Below are 21537 nucleotides of genomic sequence, written 5' to 3'. Positions count from 1 at the left end.
CCAGGGACATCTATGGCGCCCGTATGTTAGAACCAAACATTTTCGGTGTCCTATTTAGCCATCCACGATATGCCTGTGGAGGCTACGGCCCTGATGTCGCTAGGGCATACAGTAATCATAATGCGAGATGCATGAGTCATACAATCCAGTCATGCATCAGTCTTGCACATACCGCGTGCTCATGTGAGATAACCTCCACCTATCAGGGAGTCTCATAACAACATGCTCAATGACATATGCAATGATCAACCACCTCTCAAGCAAACATGCAGATGATGCGTATGGGCATGTATCATGATGCTATGCTGTCACATACTCATAACCGGTATCCACAACCAGCATCGATAATCGACCTCGACTGTGTGGACATTTAACCAACATTGCCCCCAAGGAATGGCCTACATAGAGTCAAACATATAATGGGCCCACGGCCTCACACAAGGGCCTAATATACAACACAATAGGTCTTACTCAAGGGCCACATATACACAACAGGTGGACCCTGCATATGGGTCTAATACATATCACAATGGGCCTTGCCCATGGGCCCCAAATACAGGACATGTGGGCCCTCCACATGGGTCTTGAATACATCAAATGGACCATGCATCATAGGCTTAATACATATCACAATGGCCCTCAACTACGGGTCACATATACATCATATAGGTCTCGACAATCGGCCTTGGCAGTCGAATTCGATACTCAGAATCGGCCAATACAATCGACTTCGAAAAATCGACACCGATAATCTACATCAATAATTAGCACCGACAATCAGCATCGACAATCAACACCGACGACCGGTCACATAGACAAGACTGGGTCCATAGATGAACATCTGATCAACTATAATATAACGATCGGCCCTCGGCTGTGGTTATATCAAATCTGGTAGCATGGAGCCATCCGTCCATGGTAAATGGGGCCCACTTATTTAGGTTAACCCATGAAGAGAATGATGAGAATGGGCCTGATAAGGCCTAAGGAAGGGTCACAATATGGACATCTAACCATCACTGCCAGTAATGTGGACATTTAACCAACATTGCTCCCAAGGAGTGGTCCACATAGAGTCAAACATAAGGTGGGCCCAAATATCCAACAAGTGGGCCTCAAACAGTCATCACAGGTGGGCCTTACACATACAGCACGTGGGCCTACACATCACGGTGGGTCGATACATTGGGCCTTACCATTGGGCATAATATACACATCACGGTGGGTCGCATCATTGGGCCGCACCAATGGGCCTCATGCAATTCAAGTCGGGCCTCAATAAATGGGTCGGAAACATATCACAATAGGCCACGACATACGGGCCAGAAATATGTCGCAATGGGCCGCACTAATACATCAACGTGGGCCTCTTTATATGGGCCGCACTAAAAATCATTTCAATAGTTGTAGGTATAACATGTGTATCACTACACCCATGGCCCACGTATGATGATCAGCACTGGTACAAACAAATCCATGTAAATCGGCGCCAACCAAACATTGTCGAGCACTATCCCAACATTATGGACGAGGTGGATACAAAATACGAACATCTAGGCGGGTCGCACAAGTGGACGGTGTGGGTGAAGTACACACAGCATGGTGGGCCTGTACAGTGTAGGCGGGCCCAACACATGCAGCAAGCGGGCCCTGTGCCATCAAGATGGGTAGATGGTGCGGATATACAATATATTTATCATGGCGGAATCACACATTGAAAAGGCCTTATATACATCATATTGGGTCTCGACCCATGAGCCCCAAATACATCTAATGGGCCGCAACACAGGGACCTCATATATAACAAGGTGGGCCTTAACAATGGGCCATAAATATGGTAAGTGGGCCACACCACATGACCACGTGTATATCAAATGAGCCACGCTCAAATATAAGTGGTGATAATGATTTCCACTACTAAAATTTCCAAGGCCCGCCATAACATTTATTTCTCATCCAATCTAATCATAAAATCTCAAGGATTTCAAAGATAGCCGTTCAATCTTCACCGTGCACTATGGTCTACTTGATAAATAAATCTGTCTTATTTTCGTCCCAAATCTAAAAATCATTTTCCAAAAAAATGGTTGGACGGTTGGATGAAACACATGTCCCATAGGGATGAAAGGTATAGATAAGTCACATATTCCGTGATGGAGGTCCACAATTGTGGACACAACACATACATAAATGAGTCTTAAGTAAGACCCACCAAAATGTTTACTTTCCACCCAACCTAGGGCCCAACATACTGTCCATCCAAACTGGGGCCAACATGATGTTTATTTTTCCATCCAAACTGGTCATAGGGTCACATGGGCCTAGGGCCCACTGTAATATTTATTTGCATCCAACCTGTTGATAAGGTCATATAGACCTGGGGCCCACCATAATGTTTATTTCCATTCAAACCTGTTGATAAGGTCATACAGACATGGGGCCCACTACAGCATTTATTTTTCTCCCAACCTGATGATAGGGTCACACGATCATGGGACCCACTGAAATGTTTACTTGCATCCAATCTGTTGATAAAGTCGCATGGGCCAGGGGCCCACTGCAGTGTTTACTTACCATACAACCAGTTTATAAGGTCACGTGGGCCTTTGGCCCATTGTAATATTTATTTGTCCACCAAACTTTTGGTACGATTATGTGGTCCTGGGGTCCATCGTGATGTAGTTCACAAATCCAACCCTTTCATTATGTGTGTCCCACCAATTTAAGGGTCTAAACCGAGTTTCAGGTGGGTCCAAGTTGCATGTGGACCCCAGCAGTTGATTCCATGTGGCTTGGCATACCACCACATGAAAGGTGATGGTGTAGGCCAACCGAAAACTTTTTATGACTGATTTTTGGAACCAACGCATTATAAAAGGGGACCTGTTAAATGAACGGCATAGACGTAGAACATACATCATGGTAGGGTCCACAATTGGGGCCAAAGGGGCCCTTCCTATTTAACGTTGGACGTCCAGGAGTCTGGATGTCCAGGTGCATATATATTTATTATTTATTTTTATTATTATTATTAATTTTATCTTAGGTGAGACCCACATTAACCAGATCTACTCCGTCCATTATATGTGTCCCATAAAATCAGAGGTCCAAACCAAATTTTAATCACATCCAAAACTCAGGTAGGCCCCACCAAATGATTTTATATGTTTAGGCATGTTTTCACATGATTTTAATGGTGTGGCTCGGCTGAGTCCCGTATAAGGCTGATTTTTGGGATGGACATCTGGATTGTGGGGACTCATCAAATTCATGGTATCGATGGTCGAAACACATCACGGTGGGGCCCACAACTAGGGCCGTGCGGCCCTGCCAGACCGCCCGCCCACCAGCCGCAGGCAGCGCCTGCACGTACTGACAGTGGCAGCGCTGCTGCTGCTGTTGGCTCTTTTTTTTCTTTTTTTTTTTAATGCCGTTTTCTTACCGATTTTCACAGGTGGGGCCCTCATCAGAAAAATTCGCTCCACTCATTGGCTTCCATACCCCAAGATCATCCAAACAAGCCCGATATGTAGTATATTTTTGGCGAATAAAAACATTTAGGCGAATTTTAACGGTAAACATTATTATTTCCTATGGTATGGCCCGCTTGATTGTCAGATCAGCCTCATCTTTTGGTTCAACGCCTAAAATGAGCTGAGAAGTCAAATGGACGGCGTGGATTTTATACATACATCAAGGTGGGGTCTGCATGAGCAGCCCACCCCAAAGCACTCTTCCTTTTTCTTTTTCTTTTTTTTTTTTACACCACCGTAACAGTACACGCACTCCATGGCCGCTCCCTGTCCAGCGTCCCCTGGACGCTGGACAGCATGGATATAACACAATCATCATGGTGGGTCCCACGTATAGGTGGCCCACGTGTCATCAGGGTGGGTCCCACATGAGCGTGGCCCACCGTTCTTAAATCAATTGATGTTTGTGTGTTTCCACCACCATAAGGTAGGGTCCACATGATTTGGACGGTTTGGGTGAAACATACCTCAAGGTGGGGTCCATCCAAGTGGGCCACACATCACACGAAAAAAAAGAGAAGGAGGAAGAAAGGGCACCCACATTTGATCTGCTTGGACCTCTTCTTCCATCAATGCATCCTAGAGCTCCAAATGGTGCATTTGAACGGTGGAGATTGATTTTGGAGAGTGGGATTGGGTGGTAGAGAGTGGGCCACACCAAGCTCCTCCATGGAAGCCATGGACGTTGGAGCTCTTGGGGTTGTTTGGAGAATGAGAGAGAGATGAGAGAGAGGAGTGAGAAAGAGATGGGTGATGGGAGAGAGGGATGGTGCATGTTGACTTTTGGGTGAAAAAAAGAATGGGTGCCATGCCTTGTTGGTGAAAAGGGAATGGCTAAGTAAGGTTGTGTACTTAAACTTGATTAATGGATTGATGTGACATTTAGGCTAGAGATTCTCTTGAAAATTGCGACGCGCAGTGTTTTCTCGAACCGAACGCGGGCCCATGTTTCCTGGCTTGAGTATCGCCTCGGCGAGCGAGACGCGGCGTCGGAATCGCAGCGACTGCGCGGTCGCAAGGGTATAGGTCTCGGGTCGAGCTGACACTGGAATACGGGATACCACTCGGGGTCGCGCGCAACTGCCAATAAAAGATCGCGGGTAGCCAAAATTCCACCGGGAGGACCACGGAAGCCTACGGGACGGTACGGGCTAGAATATGGGGCTTACATCTTCCTCAAGATCAACTGTAGTTTGTGCTGCATCTTAGTAGCAGAATCGTCCCCACATATAATATCAAATTGAGCTAACAGTGGGAATGACTTGTTTCTGATATGAATAGCTTCAGATTTTGCCTATAAAATAAATAAAATTTAGTTAGTTTTCACTGTATATAAATGGCTTCAAGTTTTGAATGAACTTCACCTTGATGAATTCATCGCAAACGTCTGGTTCAGCGGTAACACATTTCCTTTTTTCATCCTAATCGAAGCCACTTTTGTTAAGTGCAAGCTTTGTCGAGTTATATTTCTTTTTAAGCATTCATAACCAATTCCTCCACTTTTCTTCATTCACTTGTATAGAAAATATCTCCATCACAATTTTTGCTACTTTATTCATACTAGCTTCTCGAAAAGCGTTGTCAGTTTTTTTTTCCTAACAATACTTCCTCAACTAAGGTGTTTGTTATACATTTATCCATGTATGATATCCAGTTAATTTGTACCTTTCGGCCGCTGCTGCTTCCCTTCGCATTTTGTGACATACCTTAAAACATTGTACATTTAAACATTACAAAATTGTAAAGCCACATAAGATATATTATAGGTAATTGCAAATAAATGTAGAAATATTATATAAATTGCAATAATATGTCTATCAACATCCACACACACACACGCGCGCACACACACACACACACACACACACACACACACACACACACACACATATATATATATATATATATATATATATATATATATATATATATTTCAAAATTAACTAATTGATGTTCTGTTCTGACCTATATAATTCCCACATAGCTGACGTAAGTCCAAGTCGAAATTCTCTCCATCTTTGTTTTTCCCTCCTAGCAGCTGCAAATTCATTTCGAAAGTCGCATTCATTCTCCTCCTCACTATTTTTATTACCTTCATCAACACGCATCTCACTTTTATCTTCACCATCACTGATATCATTGTTATTTTCAAAATCAAGCTCTTGATCACGTTTCTTATTGATAATATGATTATATAGGATACAGCATGCAGCGACTATATTGACTTGTGCATTTAAAGGATAAACTGAGCATGAGCCCAAATATGAAGCTGATCCAAATTTCAAGTGGAGTACATTATAAGGAAACTGTGGTGGCTAGCCAATGATGTGCCCATATAAGGCACATACATCATGATGGGCCCATATAAGGAAACTGTGGTGGCTGACCAATGAAAACTTACACTGTAAGACTACTTATATTTGTTTTTCCCCTTCTTTGACCTTATCGTAAGATTTGGTTGATGGGCCATATGCTGTCTAAGATGGACGGAGTATATACTTGGCCCCTACATTTTCTAACAGTATACATCCCACCAATCAAATCTTAATGGAATGGAAATGCCCCGCAATCCATCCAAACTAGAAAATCCAAACCATCTAGAAATGTCAAGTTTGTTCTGTCAAGAGATTTTTTTAACCATGGTCCATCAACCGTGGGCCTAATGTGATAAACGGTCTGGTCAGGTGAAGGATCATATAAATCGTATCACATCATTCCCTTTCTATAAAAGTGGGGCCCATATTTTAGTGATCCAGAATGGGGGTCTGTTGGGCCCCACTGTAATTTGGTCTGTAAAAATAATTTAGAATCCAAATACATACCATTAAGCATAATTGCGATGATGATTTTTAGAAACTGCAGTATATTAGCATATATTAATATGCCATTTCTTCATCCGTGAAAAACTTGGCAACACAAACAAGGTGGGCTTAAAATACCTGATGGAGAAACGGTTGGGCGGAGTGGATATATAACACATCATCAAGGTAGGCCCAGGGCAGGGGTAACACCCACTACCGTGTTACCAGTAATGCAATTAAACTGCGTGCTGAGTTGCTGGTGTACTTTTATTATACTATGGGCGTGTTTGGATTGCCGGATATTGCATTATTTTATGAGTAATAAATACAATATGCACTGTTTGAATTGGATTTGAAATCTGGGTATGTACATGGCACTCGAATACAGCGCGGAGCCAGAACAACGTGGACACGCGGTTCGGACGTACATTACAATGTCCTCGGGCAGTGCAGCGAAGTCATTGCATACATACACTATATCCATTTGTATCCATTTCTTACCAATCCAAAACATAATCCATAGATGGCTCTTTCACACCTTTCAAATCTTCTCCACCATCCAAAAATCTCAAATAAAAAAAAAAAAAACTATTTTTTGGAATCTCTTCAATCATAGAAAGCATGAAAAGTTTTAGAAAATCCTATCTAACGATACAAATTCCACCTTTCAGCAGCAGAGCACATGGCTTCTGTAATCTTCAAAACCACGCAAAATGCCATTTCCCAAACCACACCTCCATTTCTCCCCCAAAAATTCCAAATCCATTAAGAAACAAAGCATTCCCGCTGATGTTGTGAAGCTCTGCTCGGAGAATCGATTGAAAGAAGCTTTGGGTAATCTTGATTTCATTCCCAAAGAAGGTTTATCCACTGAAAAGACCCAAATTTATGACTGTTTTGTTGCATTCACTTGCATCTGAGCGAGACCTTATTCTCGCAAGAAAGGTCTATGATCCCTCGACAAACGGTGAATATGTATACATCCATTGATTATATGTCAAAAGTCATTCCTTCCCAAACACTGTTCGTAAAGGAAAAGGGCACTCGATATAGTGTACATCCAGCCTTGTACATCTGCCATATTGTATACCAATGCAATACAGCCCTACACGTGAATCCAAACAGGCCCTAAGTAAATTCAGTTGGACCCACTGTAAATATATATCGTTTATCCAATCCGTCCATCCATTTTTTTCATCTAAATGTAGACGTTGAGCCATAAATTTAAGCACATCCAGAGCTCAAGTGGACCATACCAAAGGAAACAGTAGAAATACTGATCTGGACAGTTGAAACCTTTCTAGTACCTATAGTGATCTTTATTTGTAATACAACACGTTCATAAGATCACAAACACCTGAATGAAGGGAAAAATAAAATAAAATCAGCTTGATCCGTAACCTCCGTGGCCCCTAGAAATTTTCAACGGTATACACTCAATTCACACTATTTCCTGTGGTGTGGTCCACTTGATATTTGCATATAACTAATTTTTAGGATCTAGGAATTCAAATTAAATATTAAAATGGATGGACAGTGTGGATAAAATACATATATCATGGTGGATCCCACGGACTTTACGCATTCCTCGTCACGCAATCCCTTCCCGCATAATACTCAGCCGCGCACCGGCTGGGTAGAGTTCTCTTGAAAACTTTTTGAGAACTCATCATACGTAATTTGAGTCCAAAATCTGAACGGTCCACGTGATGAAAAACCACATGAAATTCCCATGACCCAATTTTTACTTTGATCTTAAACATTGGTGGGCCATAAAAAAAAAAAACATTTTCCTACCTTGATTTGCATCTCTCTTTTATATGGCCCAAAAGAGTTTTAAATCAGGGCGAAAATTAGCTCCTGATGGTTTCATGGGATGCTACATCACATGGACCGTCCGGATTGGAGGATTATCACACGTGTGAAAAAATGCCAACGTGCGCAAGTGCGTATAAGTGAGCGTGCCTTACAGAATAACGTCAGACCACTCGAAAAAAAAGGGTAGATGAAAGCCCAGGAGGAGAAGAGACGGAAGGCGGTAATTGCAGAGAGAGATCGCAGAGACGGAGAGAGATTGCAGAGAGGGAGAGGGAGCTTGGGATGCAGAGACGAAACCTTCAATCCCCTTTTTATGGAAGCTTATCAGTGGTGGTTGTTGGTGCGGTAATAATGGAGCTCTGATGCGGTAATAGTGCTGTAGGATGTGGATTGGCTGAACTGCTGCAAGGCTTTCTGGAGTTCCTTCAATGGCTGGTGCTTCTTCTTCATTGGCTGGAGCTTCATGGCTATAATGGTGGTTGGTGGGTTGGTGCGTTTCTCCCTCTTCCCCTCTTTTTAAAAATCCGACCGTTGAGCCTGTAAGTGACTTACAGGGACGTGACTTCTCACCCCCATCCCCCTGCAGTTTTTTGGTAGATTTGCCTGTAAGTGACTTACAGGTGATTTTTCTCCCCCAAACACCACCTGTAAGTGACTTCTCTGTAAGTCACTTTCCACTTACCCAACTTACAGGCATCCAAACAGGCGCAAGGAAAAAGACGAAACTGACATCAACAACCCCTTACAATTTCCTCCTTTCTAACCATTCCCCGCCACCTCCCCTCATAAATTCATCCAAAATATCAGCAAAAATCGGAAGATTACATGATTTCAAAGATACCCCCCAACCTTCCTTCTCATCTTACCTTCAAATTCTTGAAACTCTATGTGAATTCTGGTGATCTGCAACGTGCACGACACCTGTTCGATCAAATTCCTGAACCTGACGTCCGTACGCAGACCATCTTGATCACTGCCTACACCAATTGGGGCTTCCCGAAGGAATCCCTTAAACTCTACCGCGAATTGCGAAACAAGAAAATCAAACCCGATAGGTTGGTTCTGTTGTCAGCTGCAAAGGCATGCACGGCTTCATCAGATCTTATCAAAGCGAAAGAGATTCATGAAGATGCAGTTAGATTTGGGTTTGGCTCAGACCTTGTCTTGGGAAATGCATTGATTGATATGTTTGGGAAATGCAACTCCATTCAAGCTGCGGGGAAAGTTTTTGATGATCTGCCTGTTAAAGACGTGGTTTCTTGGACTTCGATGGCTGTTGGTTATTCAAATTGTGGGCTTCCAAGAGAAGCTCTATGGGTTCTGCATGAAATGGGACTGAATGGAGTGAGACCGAATTCAATTACAGTGTCATCCCTTCTGCCTACATGTTCGCATTTGAAAGCTTTGAATGCAGGGAGAGAGATTCATGGGTTTGTTGTGAGGAATGGGATGGGAGATAATGTGTTTGTGAATAGCGGGCTTGTGGATATGTATGCTAAATGCTCAAGTACGTGGCAAGCGCGGAATGTTTTTGATAACATGCCTCGGAGGGATATCGTCGCATGGAACGTGATTCTAACCACATATTTCTCGAACGGGGACTGGAATGAAGCTCGCAAGCTCTTTGATCGGATGAAAATGGAAGGGACTAAGGTGAATTCTGCTTCATGGAATGCTATGATCGCTGGGTGCACCCAGAATGGACTGAATGAGCAAGCATTTGAATTGCTTGCCCGAATGCAAGATTCTGGGTTCGAGCCTAACCAAATCACTATCGCCAGTGTCATGCCTGCTTGCACCAGTTTGGAAAGCCTAAGAGGGGGCAAGGAAATTCATGGGTATAGCTTCAGGCATTGTTTTATGGAGGATGCAGTCATTACAACGGCTTTGGTCTTCATGTATGCTAAATGTGGGGACTTGGGGATTTCTCGAAGAACTTTTGATAAAATGCCTAGAAAAGATACAGTAGCTTGGAACACCATGATCTTGGCAAATTCGATGCATGGACATGGTGTCGAGGCTCTGTCACTTTTTCATGGAATGATAGGTTCAGGCATTAGGCCTAATTCTGTCACCTTCACGGGTGTTCTTTCTGGTTGTAGTCACTCACGACTTGTCGATGAAGGTCACGCTATCTTTAATTCGATGAGCAGGGACCATGGGGTTGAACCCGATGAAGATCACTACTCTTGCATGGTTGATGTGTTTAGCCGGGCAGGCCACCTCGAAGAGGCATATGGATTTATCCAAAAGATGCCACTCCAACCTACTGCTGGAGCTTGGGGAGCTTTGCTCGGTGCCTGTAGAGTATATAAGAACGTCGAGCTAGGAGCAATTGCAGCAAACCGTCTGTTCGATATTGAGCCAGACAACCCAGGGAACTACATACTGTTATCGAACATTTTTGTGGCGGCCAAATTACCGGATGATGCGTCAATGGTTAGGAAATTGATGAGAGACCGAGGCATTGTGAAAATGCCTGGGTGCAGTTGGATTCAAGTAAAGGATAAAGTATACACTTTCACCGCAGGCGATAAGAGAAGTGCCTGGAGCGATGAAATCTATGGTTTTCTTGATGAGTTGGGTGAGAAGATGAGACTCATGGGTTATGTGCCCAACACTGGTTTTGCTTTGCAGGATGTAGATGAAGAGGAGAAAGAAGAGGGTTTGAGCAGCCACAGTGAGAGGCTTGCGGTTGCTTTTGGAATCCTTAACTCAAATGGGGGATCGACAATTCGGGTGTTCAAGAACTTAAGGATATGCGGAGATTGTCATAATGCTATCAAGTTCATTGCCAAGATTGTCAGGATGCAGATCATCGTGAGGGACGCTATGAGATTTCACCATTTCAGAGACGGGTCTTGTTCTTGTCATGACTTTTGGTAACACGTAGATCTGATTGTGGGGATTGACTGATTTGCCAACGATATAACGTTCATGGAAAAGATATTTGCCGCAAGTTAATCACGATGGATTCTATATCTTTTTTCCATTTTAGAGACGGACATTGTTCCTAAAGGATTTTCATTGTATTTAAATTTTGGACTGCCAAGTTCTTCTGAGGGGAATTACGGGGAAATATCAGTAATTTTTCAAAGGTGAACAAGATTCAATTACCATGAATGATCTTGGGAAGAAAAGAAATATTCAATGATCTTCATTGCCAATGTGAAAACCTGTTCACTAGTTCAATCAGGAAAGATATTGGAATCTGAGACCTCAATGTTGAGACATGCTGGCTACTACTAAGCTACAGGCTCTAGCCATGAGATGAGGATATCAATGTAGAATTTTATTAGTTCAATACTAGCTTATCACAATCTGTTTGAAGACTCGAGCAAAACTTCCAATGTCCACGATACTAGCTTATCGAGGACCCAAGCAATGACAGACGAACTTCCAATGTCCACTCACGAACAAGTCCAAGAACACATGCCGTTACAACTAGTGTAGTGCTTCATAATTTCAATCAAACACTAACCAATCTCATATAAACATCCCATGTCTCACCTTCTACACTCACAAGGAGTAAGCATTTAGCACCAAGTCATGTTCTGGATAGCATGTCCGAGCCATGCCATCGATGTTTTCTTTGACTAGCTATTCTGTTCATTGTTTGTTAAACACCCTAGAATAGATGATCAAGTTTTAAAGAATAATTGTCCTTCAATTTTCCGGTGCCTGTGCATAAATTGCCGAGACAAACCATGGACAACTTGTTTGCCAAGCAATCATAAGAATTAAGATGACTCCAGATAAAACATCAAAGAACTTGCCCAACATGTCTCCAGCTCCTCTCCTCAAGTGAGTTGGTAGAGACATTCCCCAACAAGGCATGAACATGGACTTCCTGGTCCCATGGACTTCATAATCAGCCTTGGAGTTGAAAACCTCCCAAGGGGAGAGAGATTCATATACTGATTGCAGTTTGGCTGATCGGATTCAAACCTTGGCAAATCAAGTAATTTCCAAATGCAGCACTTAGACAATCTTTCCAAATGGAGCCCTCATACAATCTAACCACCTGAGGCAGAGAGAGGCTTGATCCTGATTCTCGAAATGGAATTTCTATTTCCTTTGGGCAGGTGATCTTGATACAGAATGGAATTTATTCATCCTGCTTAGCAGGTCAAGCTCTGTTGCCTCAATTCAATAGTGTTTTGTTTGCTCACTGAATAATCTCTATTTAGTTCAAATCAGCATTCTGTGCAGGTGGGGGGCACTGGCTTAGCCTGAACACTGTAGGGCGTTGTAGGCTACAAATTTTTTTATGCCTTCAATAAAGAATTTTCACTGTGAAATTATAATACATTTTCAGTCGAAAATACTTGAAAAAATGGGTTCTAACTAGTAGGGGAAGTTAACATACCACCGAATGTAGGTGTTCAGTCCTCATAAGATGGCAGCATCATCCAACTGCATGTAATTCACTTCTACTAACCATATCCACATGCTAACACATATCACACACAACCATATAAACCCAAGGCATAAATCTGCTCTATGCTTACTATATCATTCAAATGTCATATGTTCTAGACTGAACTTTGGCAACTACATGGCTATAACTCATGGTACACTGGATCATTTCTCATTTGAAAATATATGTATATGGTCCAACTAAACATAACTTAAATTGTGGGGCTCTGCAGTCTGCACCCAGTTATGATGTGTAACGGATGTCCACCATGCAAATCAAATGCCTACTCCCCCAATCTAAAGACCTAAATTTATTTGATTAACAAATTCGATAGGCCACACAATAGGGGAATAATTGAGAGTGGAACTTATTGTTTGTGAGGAATGCTGTTCAGAAATTTGACTCATTAATTGTGAGCATCATATCTAAAGTTAATTTTAGATGTTTTAAGCATGATTTTATAATATCCTATAGCAGCCCACTTGTAGACTTAGATTTTGGAAGCAGATTGTGTGATGACCCTCTAATACAATGTAGTTCAGTGGTGTTAGGATGCTTGTTGTGACTTAACAACTTTCAAACATGCATTGCGTGGTCTATTTACCTGTTCCAATCAAATCCTGTGACTCTCAATAGCATTAAGCTAAGTGTTGTGTTTCAAGTACTCATTTGTGTCCTCAAACTTAATTGTATGCAGTTACATTTTCTTTCTTTCTTTTTGTATTTTTACATGTCTAGGCTTTGTTTGGGTGTGCAAGTGAATGAATCGTGAACAGTCTTTTTAATTAATAGGAAAAATGAAAACAATGATTTAATCTTTCAAAAAAGAAGAAAAAAATAATGATTTCCTAGTATTCTTGACAAGCAGCTCTCAGATTGCATTTACTGTCATCTCAACTCCAACTTGAGAGGAAGGTGATTGCAATTGCAAATTGGATCCTAGTCCTTCGATATGAATAAATACAAAGAAAATCATAATTCAGTTCTTTCTGCTAAACTTTACAATTCAATTTGACAACAAACCAGTGGACTTCTAGTCTAGACTCTAGAGATTGTTGTAATATAACCTGCACTCTCATGTGAGATACAGATAGAGCACTGAACGGGTATAAGATTGAAATTAGATTGTGTTAGTAATCCCATGTGATTTTATCTTTCCTTGTTGATTTTGAACTTCAAACAGCATTTTGGACAATTTGAACTTCAAACAACATTTTGGATAATTTGAACTTCTCATAATCTTCTCTACTCATCAAGAACCTTATTAAGATCCGCTTCAGATTGAGCTTGATTGTTCTGGGGCAAGTCACCCCTACCTTTGTTTCAGGAATTCATATCCCTTTTTTAATTTAATGAATTTCAGCTTTCCTTTAAATTTTTTTTATTTTTTTTTTAAAGGCAAAGCCCCACATTAGTAGGGACCTGTGATGCTCCTTGTTGAGATCATGGATTTGCTCCCACTGCTTACTCCGTCTGCCCTTGAGATGATTCTTGATCTAAATCCCAAAATGTAAGTCCAACTGTTGTATCACGACTCTTAAGCTCAGAAGTTAATTAAGAGCGTTGTTTGGGTATAATGTGAATCATGGTTCGCGGCGCTTCCATGGTGGACCTGATGCAATTATTTGGGTCTTTTGTTTTGGTTTACTTTGTTGTAGCAGTCCTATCATAACTTCCCTTTTTATTCAAAATTTTCTATTATTGATCAACATAAAAATAAAGAAAACAGAACCTTTTCAAAATAAAATAAAATAAAGAGAAATAGACTAATCCATACAAACAAGTAAAAAAGAAAAAAAAAGAAGACACTTTTGGGGCGGTGGAGAAAACAGAATCCACATTTTGCAAGTTCTCGTTTTCCTACTTTCTATGCTCCAAATCACACAGAGAGGTAAGAAAGGGACGAGAGATCGAGAATTGGAAGGTCTTAACTTGTTACTCGAACAACGCATCTTGTTCTCCTAGGAAAGTAATCTATGAAAATAGCAAGCAAACAAAAATATATGCTGAAAACCCTTACCTTTCATCAACTTTTGTACTGGTAGCAGAATGTATCATGGTGTTGCTAGCCTGACCATTTCTATAAATTTTGGGTGTATTACTATTGTCAGTGAATGCATACGTTGTTATAGGGTACATGATCCACCTGTTCCCATTGTTGTTTCCTTGATCATATCAGTTGGATTTATGTACATTATTAAGAGCTGTATGTGAAGTAATGATTATAATTTCCACTCATAGCATGGTTTCAATGATTGCTTTGCTGATTTATCTTAGTTTTTGATTTGAATTTGAAACTTTTTGCAGTGAGTTTTGGTCCATAGAATGAAGAAGAAAAGCTTGCTTGAAGTTTCAAGTTGCAAACTCATGTCTGGGAAGGAACCCTATCATCATTTTATCAGTACATTTTCCAGTTTGATTTTTCCATATCACCGGTGGGCCCCACAGAGCTTTTTGCTGCACCGTCTCCCTACCAAGCAGTAATAGGAAACTTTCCACTTCAAGCATTTCCCCTCCCTCCAAATCCCACCCGTTGAAATCACCCAAACTCCCAACGGTCAAATTTCAATCTCCATTCAAATGCTTCCATCTCCAAACCATGTTCCCTCTTCCAAAACATATACCCCTTGCTTCCCGCGTCAAATCCAACCTCTTCCTTCTATCCCTCCACACCGCCTCTCCCACCAATACCAACCAAAATCCTGAATTCAAATTCCCCACTTACCCAAACCTCCATTCCCTTCTAGCCAAATGCACATCCAGTAAAGAACTCAAACAAATCCATGCTCACATCATCCAGATCGGATATCAAAAAGAAATCCTCATGGCCGGCAAGCTCATCGCTTTCTGCGCCACCTCCCAAATGGGTGATCTTTGCCATGCCCAGTTGGTTTTTGATCAAATAGCTAAACCCAACCGATTCATGTGGAATAGCTTAATAAGAGGCTATTCTAATAGTAGTAACCCTAGAGAATCGATCTTCCTCTATTCTCGAATGATGGGGGCAGGCTTCACACCCAACGAATTCACCTTCCCATTTGTTCTCAAGGCTTGCTCCCTTGAATCTGCTTTCAGGGAAGCGATTGGAATCCATGTTCATGTGGTCAAGCTCGGGTTCGGATCTCAAGTTTTCGTGCAGAATGCGCTCCTCCATGTTTATGCGGTTTGTAGGTTGATTCAATCTGCTCGCCAGTTGTTCGATGATCTCTCTGAGAGAAGTCTTGTTTCTTGGAATTCAATGATTGGTGGCTATTCTCGACTGGGTTGCTGCAAGGAAGCTTTTTCTCTTTTTCGGGCCATGAGGGATTCAGGTATGGAACCTGACAATTTTACCTTGGTTAATCTCCTTTCTGTTTGTTCAGAAATGGGTAATTCCGATATGGGTAGATTCCTACACTTGTACATAGAGATAAATGGGGTGGAAACTGATTTATTTGTCAAGAATGCTTTGGTGGATATGTATGCCAAGTGTGGGGATTTGGTCTCTGCGCAGACATTATTTGATAGAATGCCTGAGAAGAATGTGGTTTCCGGGACTTCCATGGTGGGGGCATATGCTCAACATGGGTTCTTGGATCTTGCACGTTGTGAATTTGATAAGATGTCCGAGAAAAATGTAGTTTCTTGGAATGCAATGATTTCTTGTTATCTTCAACAAGGTCTATTTCAAAAAGTGTTGGATCTATTTACCGAGATGGAGGCTTCAGCAGTTCAACCCAATGAGGCTACATTGGTGAGTGTTCTTACAGCTTGTAGCCAACTTGGTGATTTGATGACAGGAAAGAAAACCCACATGTATATTCGCAATAACAACATACAACCTAGTGTCACATTATGTAACTCGCTTATAGACATGTATGCGAAATGTGGTCCTATAGATGTTGCCTTACATCTCTTTAGACAGATGTCTGAGAGGAATGTGGTTTCGTGGAATGTTATGATTGGTGCCCTGGCAATGCACGGCTGCGCTCTCAATGCTATTGATCTCTTCACCAGGATGCAAAATGATGGTGTACCACCAGATGGGATTACCTTTGTCGGCGTGCTATGTGCTTGTAGCCACGGCGGTTTCTTGGACATTGGTCAAAATTACTTCGATACTATGAGTCTTGTCTATGGGGTTCCTCGAGAAATTGAACACTATGCTTGCATGGTCGATCTTCTAGGACGAGGAGGGTGTTTGCAGGAAGCAGTCGAGTTAATAGGAGACATGCCAATGAAGCCTGATGTTGTTGTGTGGGGTGCCCTGCTTGGGGCCTGTAGGATTCATGGCAATATAGAGATTGGAAAGCAAGTGCTAAAACAGCTGCTAGAGTTGGAGCCTCTTGATGGTGGAGGGCTGTATGTATTAATATCAAACATGTTTTGTGAGGCTAACCGATGGGAAGATGTGAAGAGGGTGAGGAAGCTGATGAAGGACAAGGGGATAAGAAAGGGGAGAGCTCTTAGCTTGATTGAAATTGATGGTGATGTTCATGAATTTGTAGTTGAAGACAAAAGGCATAGAATTTCAAGCCAGATCTACTTGATGCTAGATCGATTAACAGATCACATGAGGTGCATGGGGTATTTGTTCAACACATCTAGAGCATTTTTTAATGTAGAGGAATGAGGACAACTTTACGTCCCATTGTAATATCCTACCATTCTTTTCTATATTTAATACAAATGATGATTAAGGCAAAGTTGAGTGCTTTGGTAGATTGTGGGGTTTGGTTCTCACCATTAGATGGAACATGTGTGATTGATCTGAGCCCTTCATTAAGTAGTGCAACAATCCGAACATGCCATATGCCAAAAATCAAGGTAGTAGACTTGTGAGCTATACAAATCTGTTGAATTTGGATGGTTGGACGTTTTCTTCTTCCAACTGCCCATTTTTCTCAACACATGTGTTTTGCCTAATCAGTAGAGGTTTTTTTTTTTTTTTCTCGGTAACTGCTTCAGGCATGTTTACAGTTTACACTACTTGATGAATGGCCAGATCTTTGGCATGTGTGCTATCTGATGGTGGGATTGAGGCCTACATAGTAGCTGCGATGCAGGGCCTTGCATTATATCAAAATTGCACTTAGGGTGCATGTGGATGCACAACTAAATTGAGTTGCAGTTATTCATTAGAATAATCATTACCATCATAGCATGTGTGCTATCTGATGGTGGGATTGAGGCCTACATAGTAGCTGCGATGCAGGGCCTTGCATTATATCAAAATTGCACTTAGGGTGCATGTGGATGCAAAACTAAATTGAGTTGCGGTTATTCATTAGAATAATCATTACCATCATAGCCTTACCTGAACCACTTACAGTTGGATTTAAGAAACTTGTTTTGCCTAAAGTTCTATCCTCAGTAGGTGAACGAGCCTTCATATCCCTCCTCACTACCTCAATCCAAGTCTATTTTGGTTTTCCTCTCATCCTCTTTACAGGAATTTTTGCACATAACTGACGTTGCTCCATTTTTCAGTTCAATTGAGAGGAAATGATTGAATCATCATGATAGTTTCGTTACAATAATGGGAAACCTAATCCATCCAAGTTCTATACTGTACATATGGCATTTGCTTATGACGATCCTAACTTTTCATTCATCAGACACCGAAAATCAAAGTGATGAGGCAATTAAAACCTTTTTAAAATGTTAAAAGAAAAATTAGAGAATGGGTCACCTACAACCATGGTCAGCTAACTTAATCTACGGCCCATCTTCACAAGAAAATTTTCAAGGATAGCAATAGAAACAAAAATTCGAAAGGCATAAAAGAAAGGGTTGTACCACTGGGCTGGTTGGAGGTGATGAGGTATTGTGAGTTAAACCTGGATACAGGTGTTGTGAATTTTCAAAATAAAAGGATGTTATGTCTCTTGGTTGTCTTCTGTTGACTCCTGGTTGTGTCTCATGGTGCCTTTTAGTGACTAGTTAGTCTTTTAGTGAATAATGTGGTGGAAAGTTAAAACCAAATCAAGAGACGCTATGAAAGGACATGTAATTATGGGTGTGTATCTGTTCAGGTTGACTAAATAGCCACATTCAAGAGTTTCCAACTGTCATTTCTAACTTTATAAAAAGCCATTCCTGATCAAAGGGAATGAACCAGGAATGGTTTTTTTTTTTTTTTTTAAATAAAAATAAAAATAAAAATTCATTCGTAGGTTGACGCTCTGAAGAATGCTGATATGTTGTTTCTAGGGGTTTGAGCTGTTCTGCTATCTCAGCAGATCTCTCAGTTTCAGTTTTCAGTTTTCTGTTTTTGCTTTCCCTGTGTTTCAGTTCTCTCTTCTTTTCAATATAATCATCTTTCAAAAAATATATATATATATCCTTCTCGCTACTTTCGTATCGTAAATAGGCTTTTCAAAAATTGATGTTTGATCAAATTATGTTCTTCATATAAAATCGATTTTTAATTTTTTACTTAGGCGAAGTGTGGACAGATAAGTGTATTGTGAATTTCTGGTGGGTATTCTCTTCAATTTTGCAGTAGACACTATTCTTGTGATGAAAAAAGTGGCTTGATTTATCCTGAAAGCGAATTTGTCAGCAACCTCCTCGCGAACGAGTTTGATTATCGGTAGGGGCAAATATTACTTTAAAGATAGTTACAAATGGGATTTAAGCCTACTACCAATTTTCCTACTTCAATTCTAACAACAGGTTGAAGTGAACAGTGAAAATGCACTGCCAGAAAATGCACTACCTCAATTCTACCTTGTTGGTACCCTTGTTGAATTCTAAGTTTCACTCCTGCTTCAAGTGGCTTGGTACAATGACACATTTCGTATGGATTATATCGTAGATGTCCTTGGCCTTTCTATGCATGTGTAATCTATCTGATTTTGAACTATGATTCGTAGAAGTGGGTTTACATTTAGCCATCCAACTCATTCATCTATTCGACCATTCAATTGATGGGGGCATTACCCTGAAAATCAATCAGATGTGGAAATCCTAATCTTTCACTTGGGAGCATAAAGATTAATGGTTAATTAACAAAGATATTAACAATATTCTAAGTCAGGTTTGAGGGGACAAACCCCCTGTACACAAATGTTTTTAATTTTATTATTATTATTATTATTATTATTCATTTTTTATATCCATTTATGTGTGTTTGTATCCGCCTCATCGCAACAGCCACAACCAGATCATCACCTGATAATCTTATCACAACCACTCTGGATGAATTTTAAGTGGGTCAGGTTGTGTTAGAGCGGGTTGGATTTGGTCTTGGGCTAAGCCCAAGCCCGAACACGTGAGGTCTATTAGTCAAACCATCAAATGACCATCTATTCTCTGACATAAAAAAATTCCATTCATTGAATCAAGTGGTCACGGTAGAAGGGTCAATCTTCATATTCCTATAGAAAAAAAAAATAAAAATGTTTTGATTGGTTTTTCATTATCATCCAAACACCAGGCCCTGGTTTTTGTATATATTTTCTCTCTTTTTTTATTTTATTTTACTATGTCCATGTTTCTCTGTACAAGCAAACATGAATAGATCTCTTAGCATTTTGGTCCTTATTTATTTAATGTCGATTTTCCAATTAGTCAAGGTTAGTCTTTTTTATATTTGTGTCTGTTACCGTCTAATTTTTGTTGTGCCAATAATATTATATGAAGGCTGGAATAATATTGAGACTAGTCCCATTTCCACTGTTCTTCTTGTGGGTCCTGTTGATTGACGATTTATCTGAGTCGACTCTAACCCAGTTAAGTTCAATACGATTCAACACCATAACTCAGTAGTGCAAATAGCCTCCACTCAGATAAATCACTCAAGATTAAAATGAGTTAGTTGGAGTCCCTGGTTCTGAAAAACAAGGTGGGTCTGACTGTTGATTGGGTCATGGCATGAATATTGCTTCAGTGGGACAATCTGAGGCGACTCTGACTGGTTCGTGAGTCAATTTGGACCCGAAACCAATTAGGCCCGACTTGGACATGTCACTACCGACGTGTGTAGCAGCTTGAATGAGTTGGTCTGAGTCCCATGTAGGTTAGGGGATGTTTGGATTGAGAGAATACTCTGGAATGAATTTGATTTCTGTGGAAATTTAATTTTCCGTTGTTTCCAGAAAAAAGTTACTGTGGAATTTGATTACCATTTTCAAGGTTTTACTGAAAAACTGTGGATACTAAAATATCCTAAAAAAACATGTTAAATGTCGATTTCCAAGGCTATGGGAGACAGCTCCCTGCCCACTGTTGACCTCCATGGAAAACTGGATTTCAAACAAAACAACAAATATATATATTTTTGGATTCCACAGTTTTCCATTTGCTGAGGATTCCATATGGGTTTTCTATGTCCACGTTTTGGATTTTCTCCATCCAAAGATTTCAAATAGTAATCATATTAATATTGTGGTGGAAATCAGCTTAAGGTTCGTCTTTTGAGAAGTTCTTAGTTATCAGGCCATTCTCTCATCTTTTGCCTCAGGGATTTGATAACCTCAGAAGCCAGAGTGTTTCGCCACCTGGTGGACCATGCGTAACATCAATGATAGGTGAAACATTTTTTGTCTCTTTCGCCCCCCCCCCCCCCCCCCACATAGTTTGCATTATTAGTAATTCTAGTTGCGCTTGAATGGTGAGATAAAAATCTGGAAGTTTTCAGCTAGATTTTTTTAGCTGCTAACTTTTAAACAACTTGATCAAGAACTTGGTCTGATGGTTTTGGACTTTCTTATTCTTGTAGGAATCGCATTCTTCTTTGCATTTTAAACATGTGCAAAGAGATCTTGGGCCGTCTTCCCAAAGTCGTTGGCATAGATATTGTTGAGATGGCTCTTTGGGCAAAGGTGCATATAACAATATGTTTCTTTTCCTCGTTTTTGTTCAGGCTTTTGTATAAAAAAGGTGGATATGTTTTTCTTATTTGCTAGGAGGGCCACTGGTATTCTTGCACTTTGGATTGGCTTCTATCACTTTTGTGTGTGTGTGTGTGTGTGTGTGTGTG

At 40.9% G+C, this 21537-nt stretch overlaps 1 protein-coding gene and 1 long non-coding RNA gene across 2 annotated transcripts; both read left to right on the top strand.

The window, feature by feature from the left end:
- The first annotated feature begins 8340 nt into the window (after positions 1-8340).
- LOC131228901 (pentatricopeptide repeat-containing protein At2g29760, chloroplastic-like) lies at positions 8341-17257 on the top strand. Its single transcript, XM_058224741.1, has 2 exons — positions 8341-11035; positions 14992-17257. Exons 1-2 carry the CDS (start codon positions 8978-8980, stop codon positions 17182-17184), a joined length of 4251 nt encoding a protein of 1416 aa, XP_058080724.1. The 5' UTR covers positions 8341-8977; the 3' UTR covers positions 17185-17257.
- Positions 17258-21017: 3760 nt separating this feature from the next.
- On the top strand, positions 21018-21380 carry LOC131229889 (uncharacterized). Its single transcript, XR_009163638.1, has 2 exons — positions 21018-21085; positions 21277-21380. It is a non-coding gene; the product is annotated as an uncharacterized LOC131229889 (long non-coding RNA).
- Positions 21381-21537: the final 157 nt, after the last annotated feature.

This window comes from Magnolia sinica, chromosome 16, assembly GCF_029962835.1.
Source record: "Magnolia sinica isolate HGM2019 chromosome 16, MsV1, whole genome shotgun sequence".
NCBI classification, from domain to species: domain Eukaryota; kingdom Viridiplantae; phylum Streptophyta; class Magnoliopsida; order Magnoliales; family Magnoliaceae; genus Magnolia; species Magnolia sinica.
This window is presented reverse-complemented; position numbering and strand designations above follow the sequence as displayed.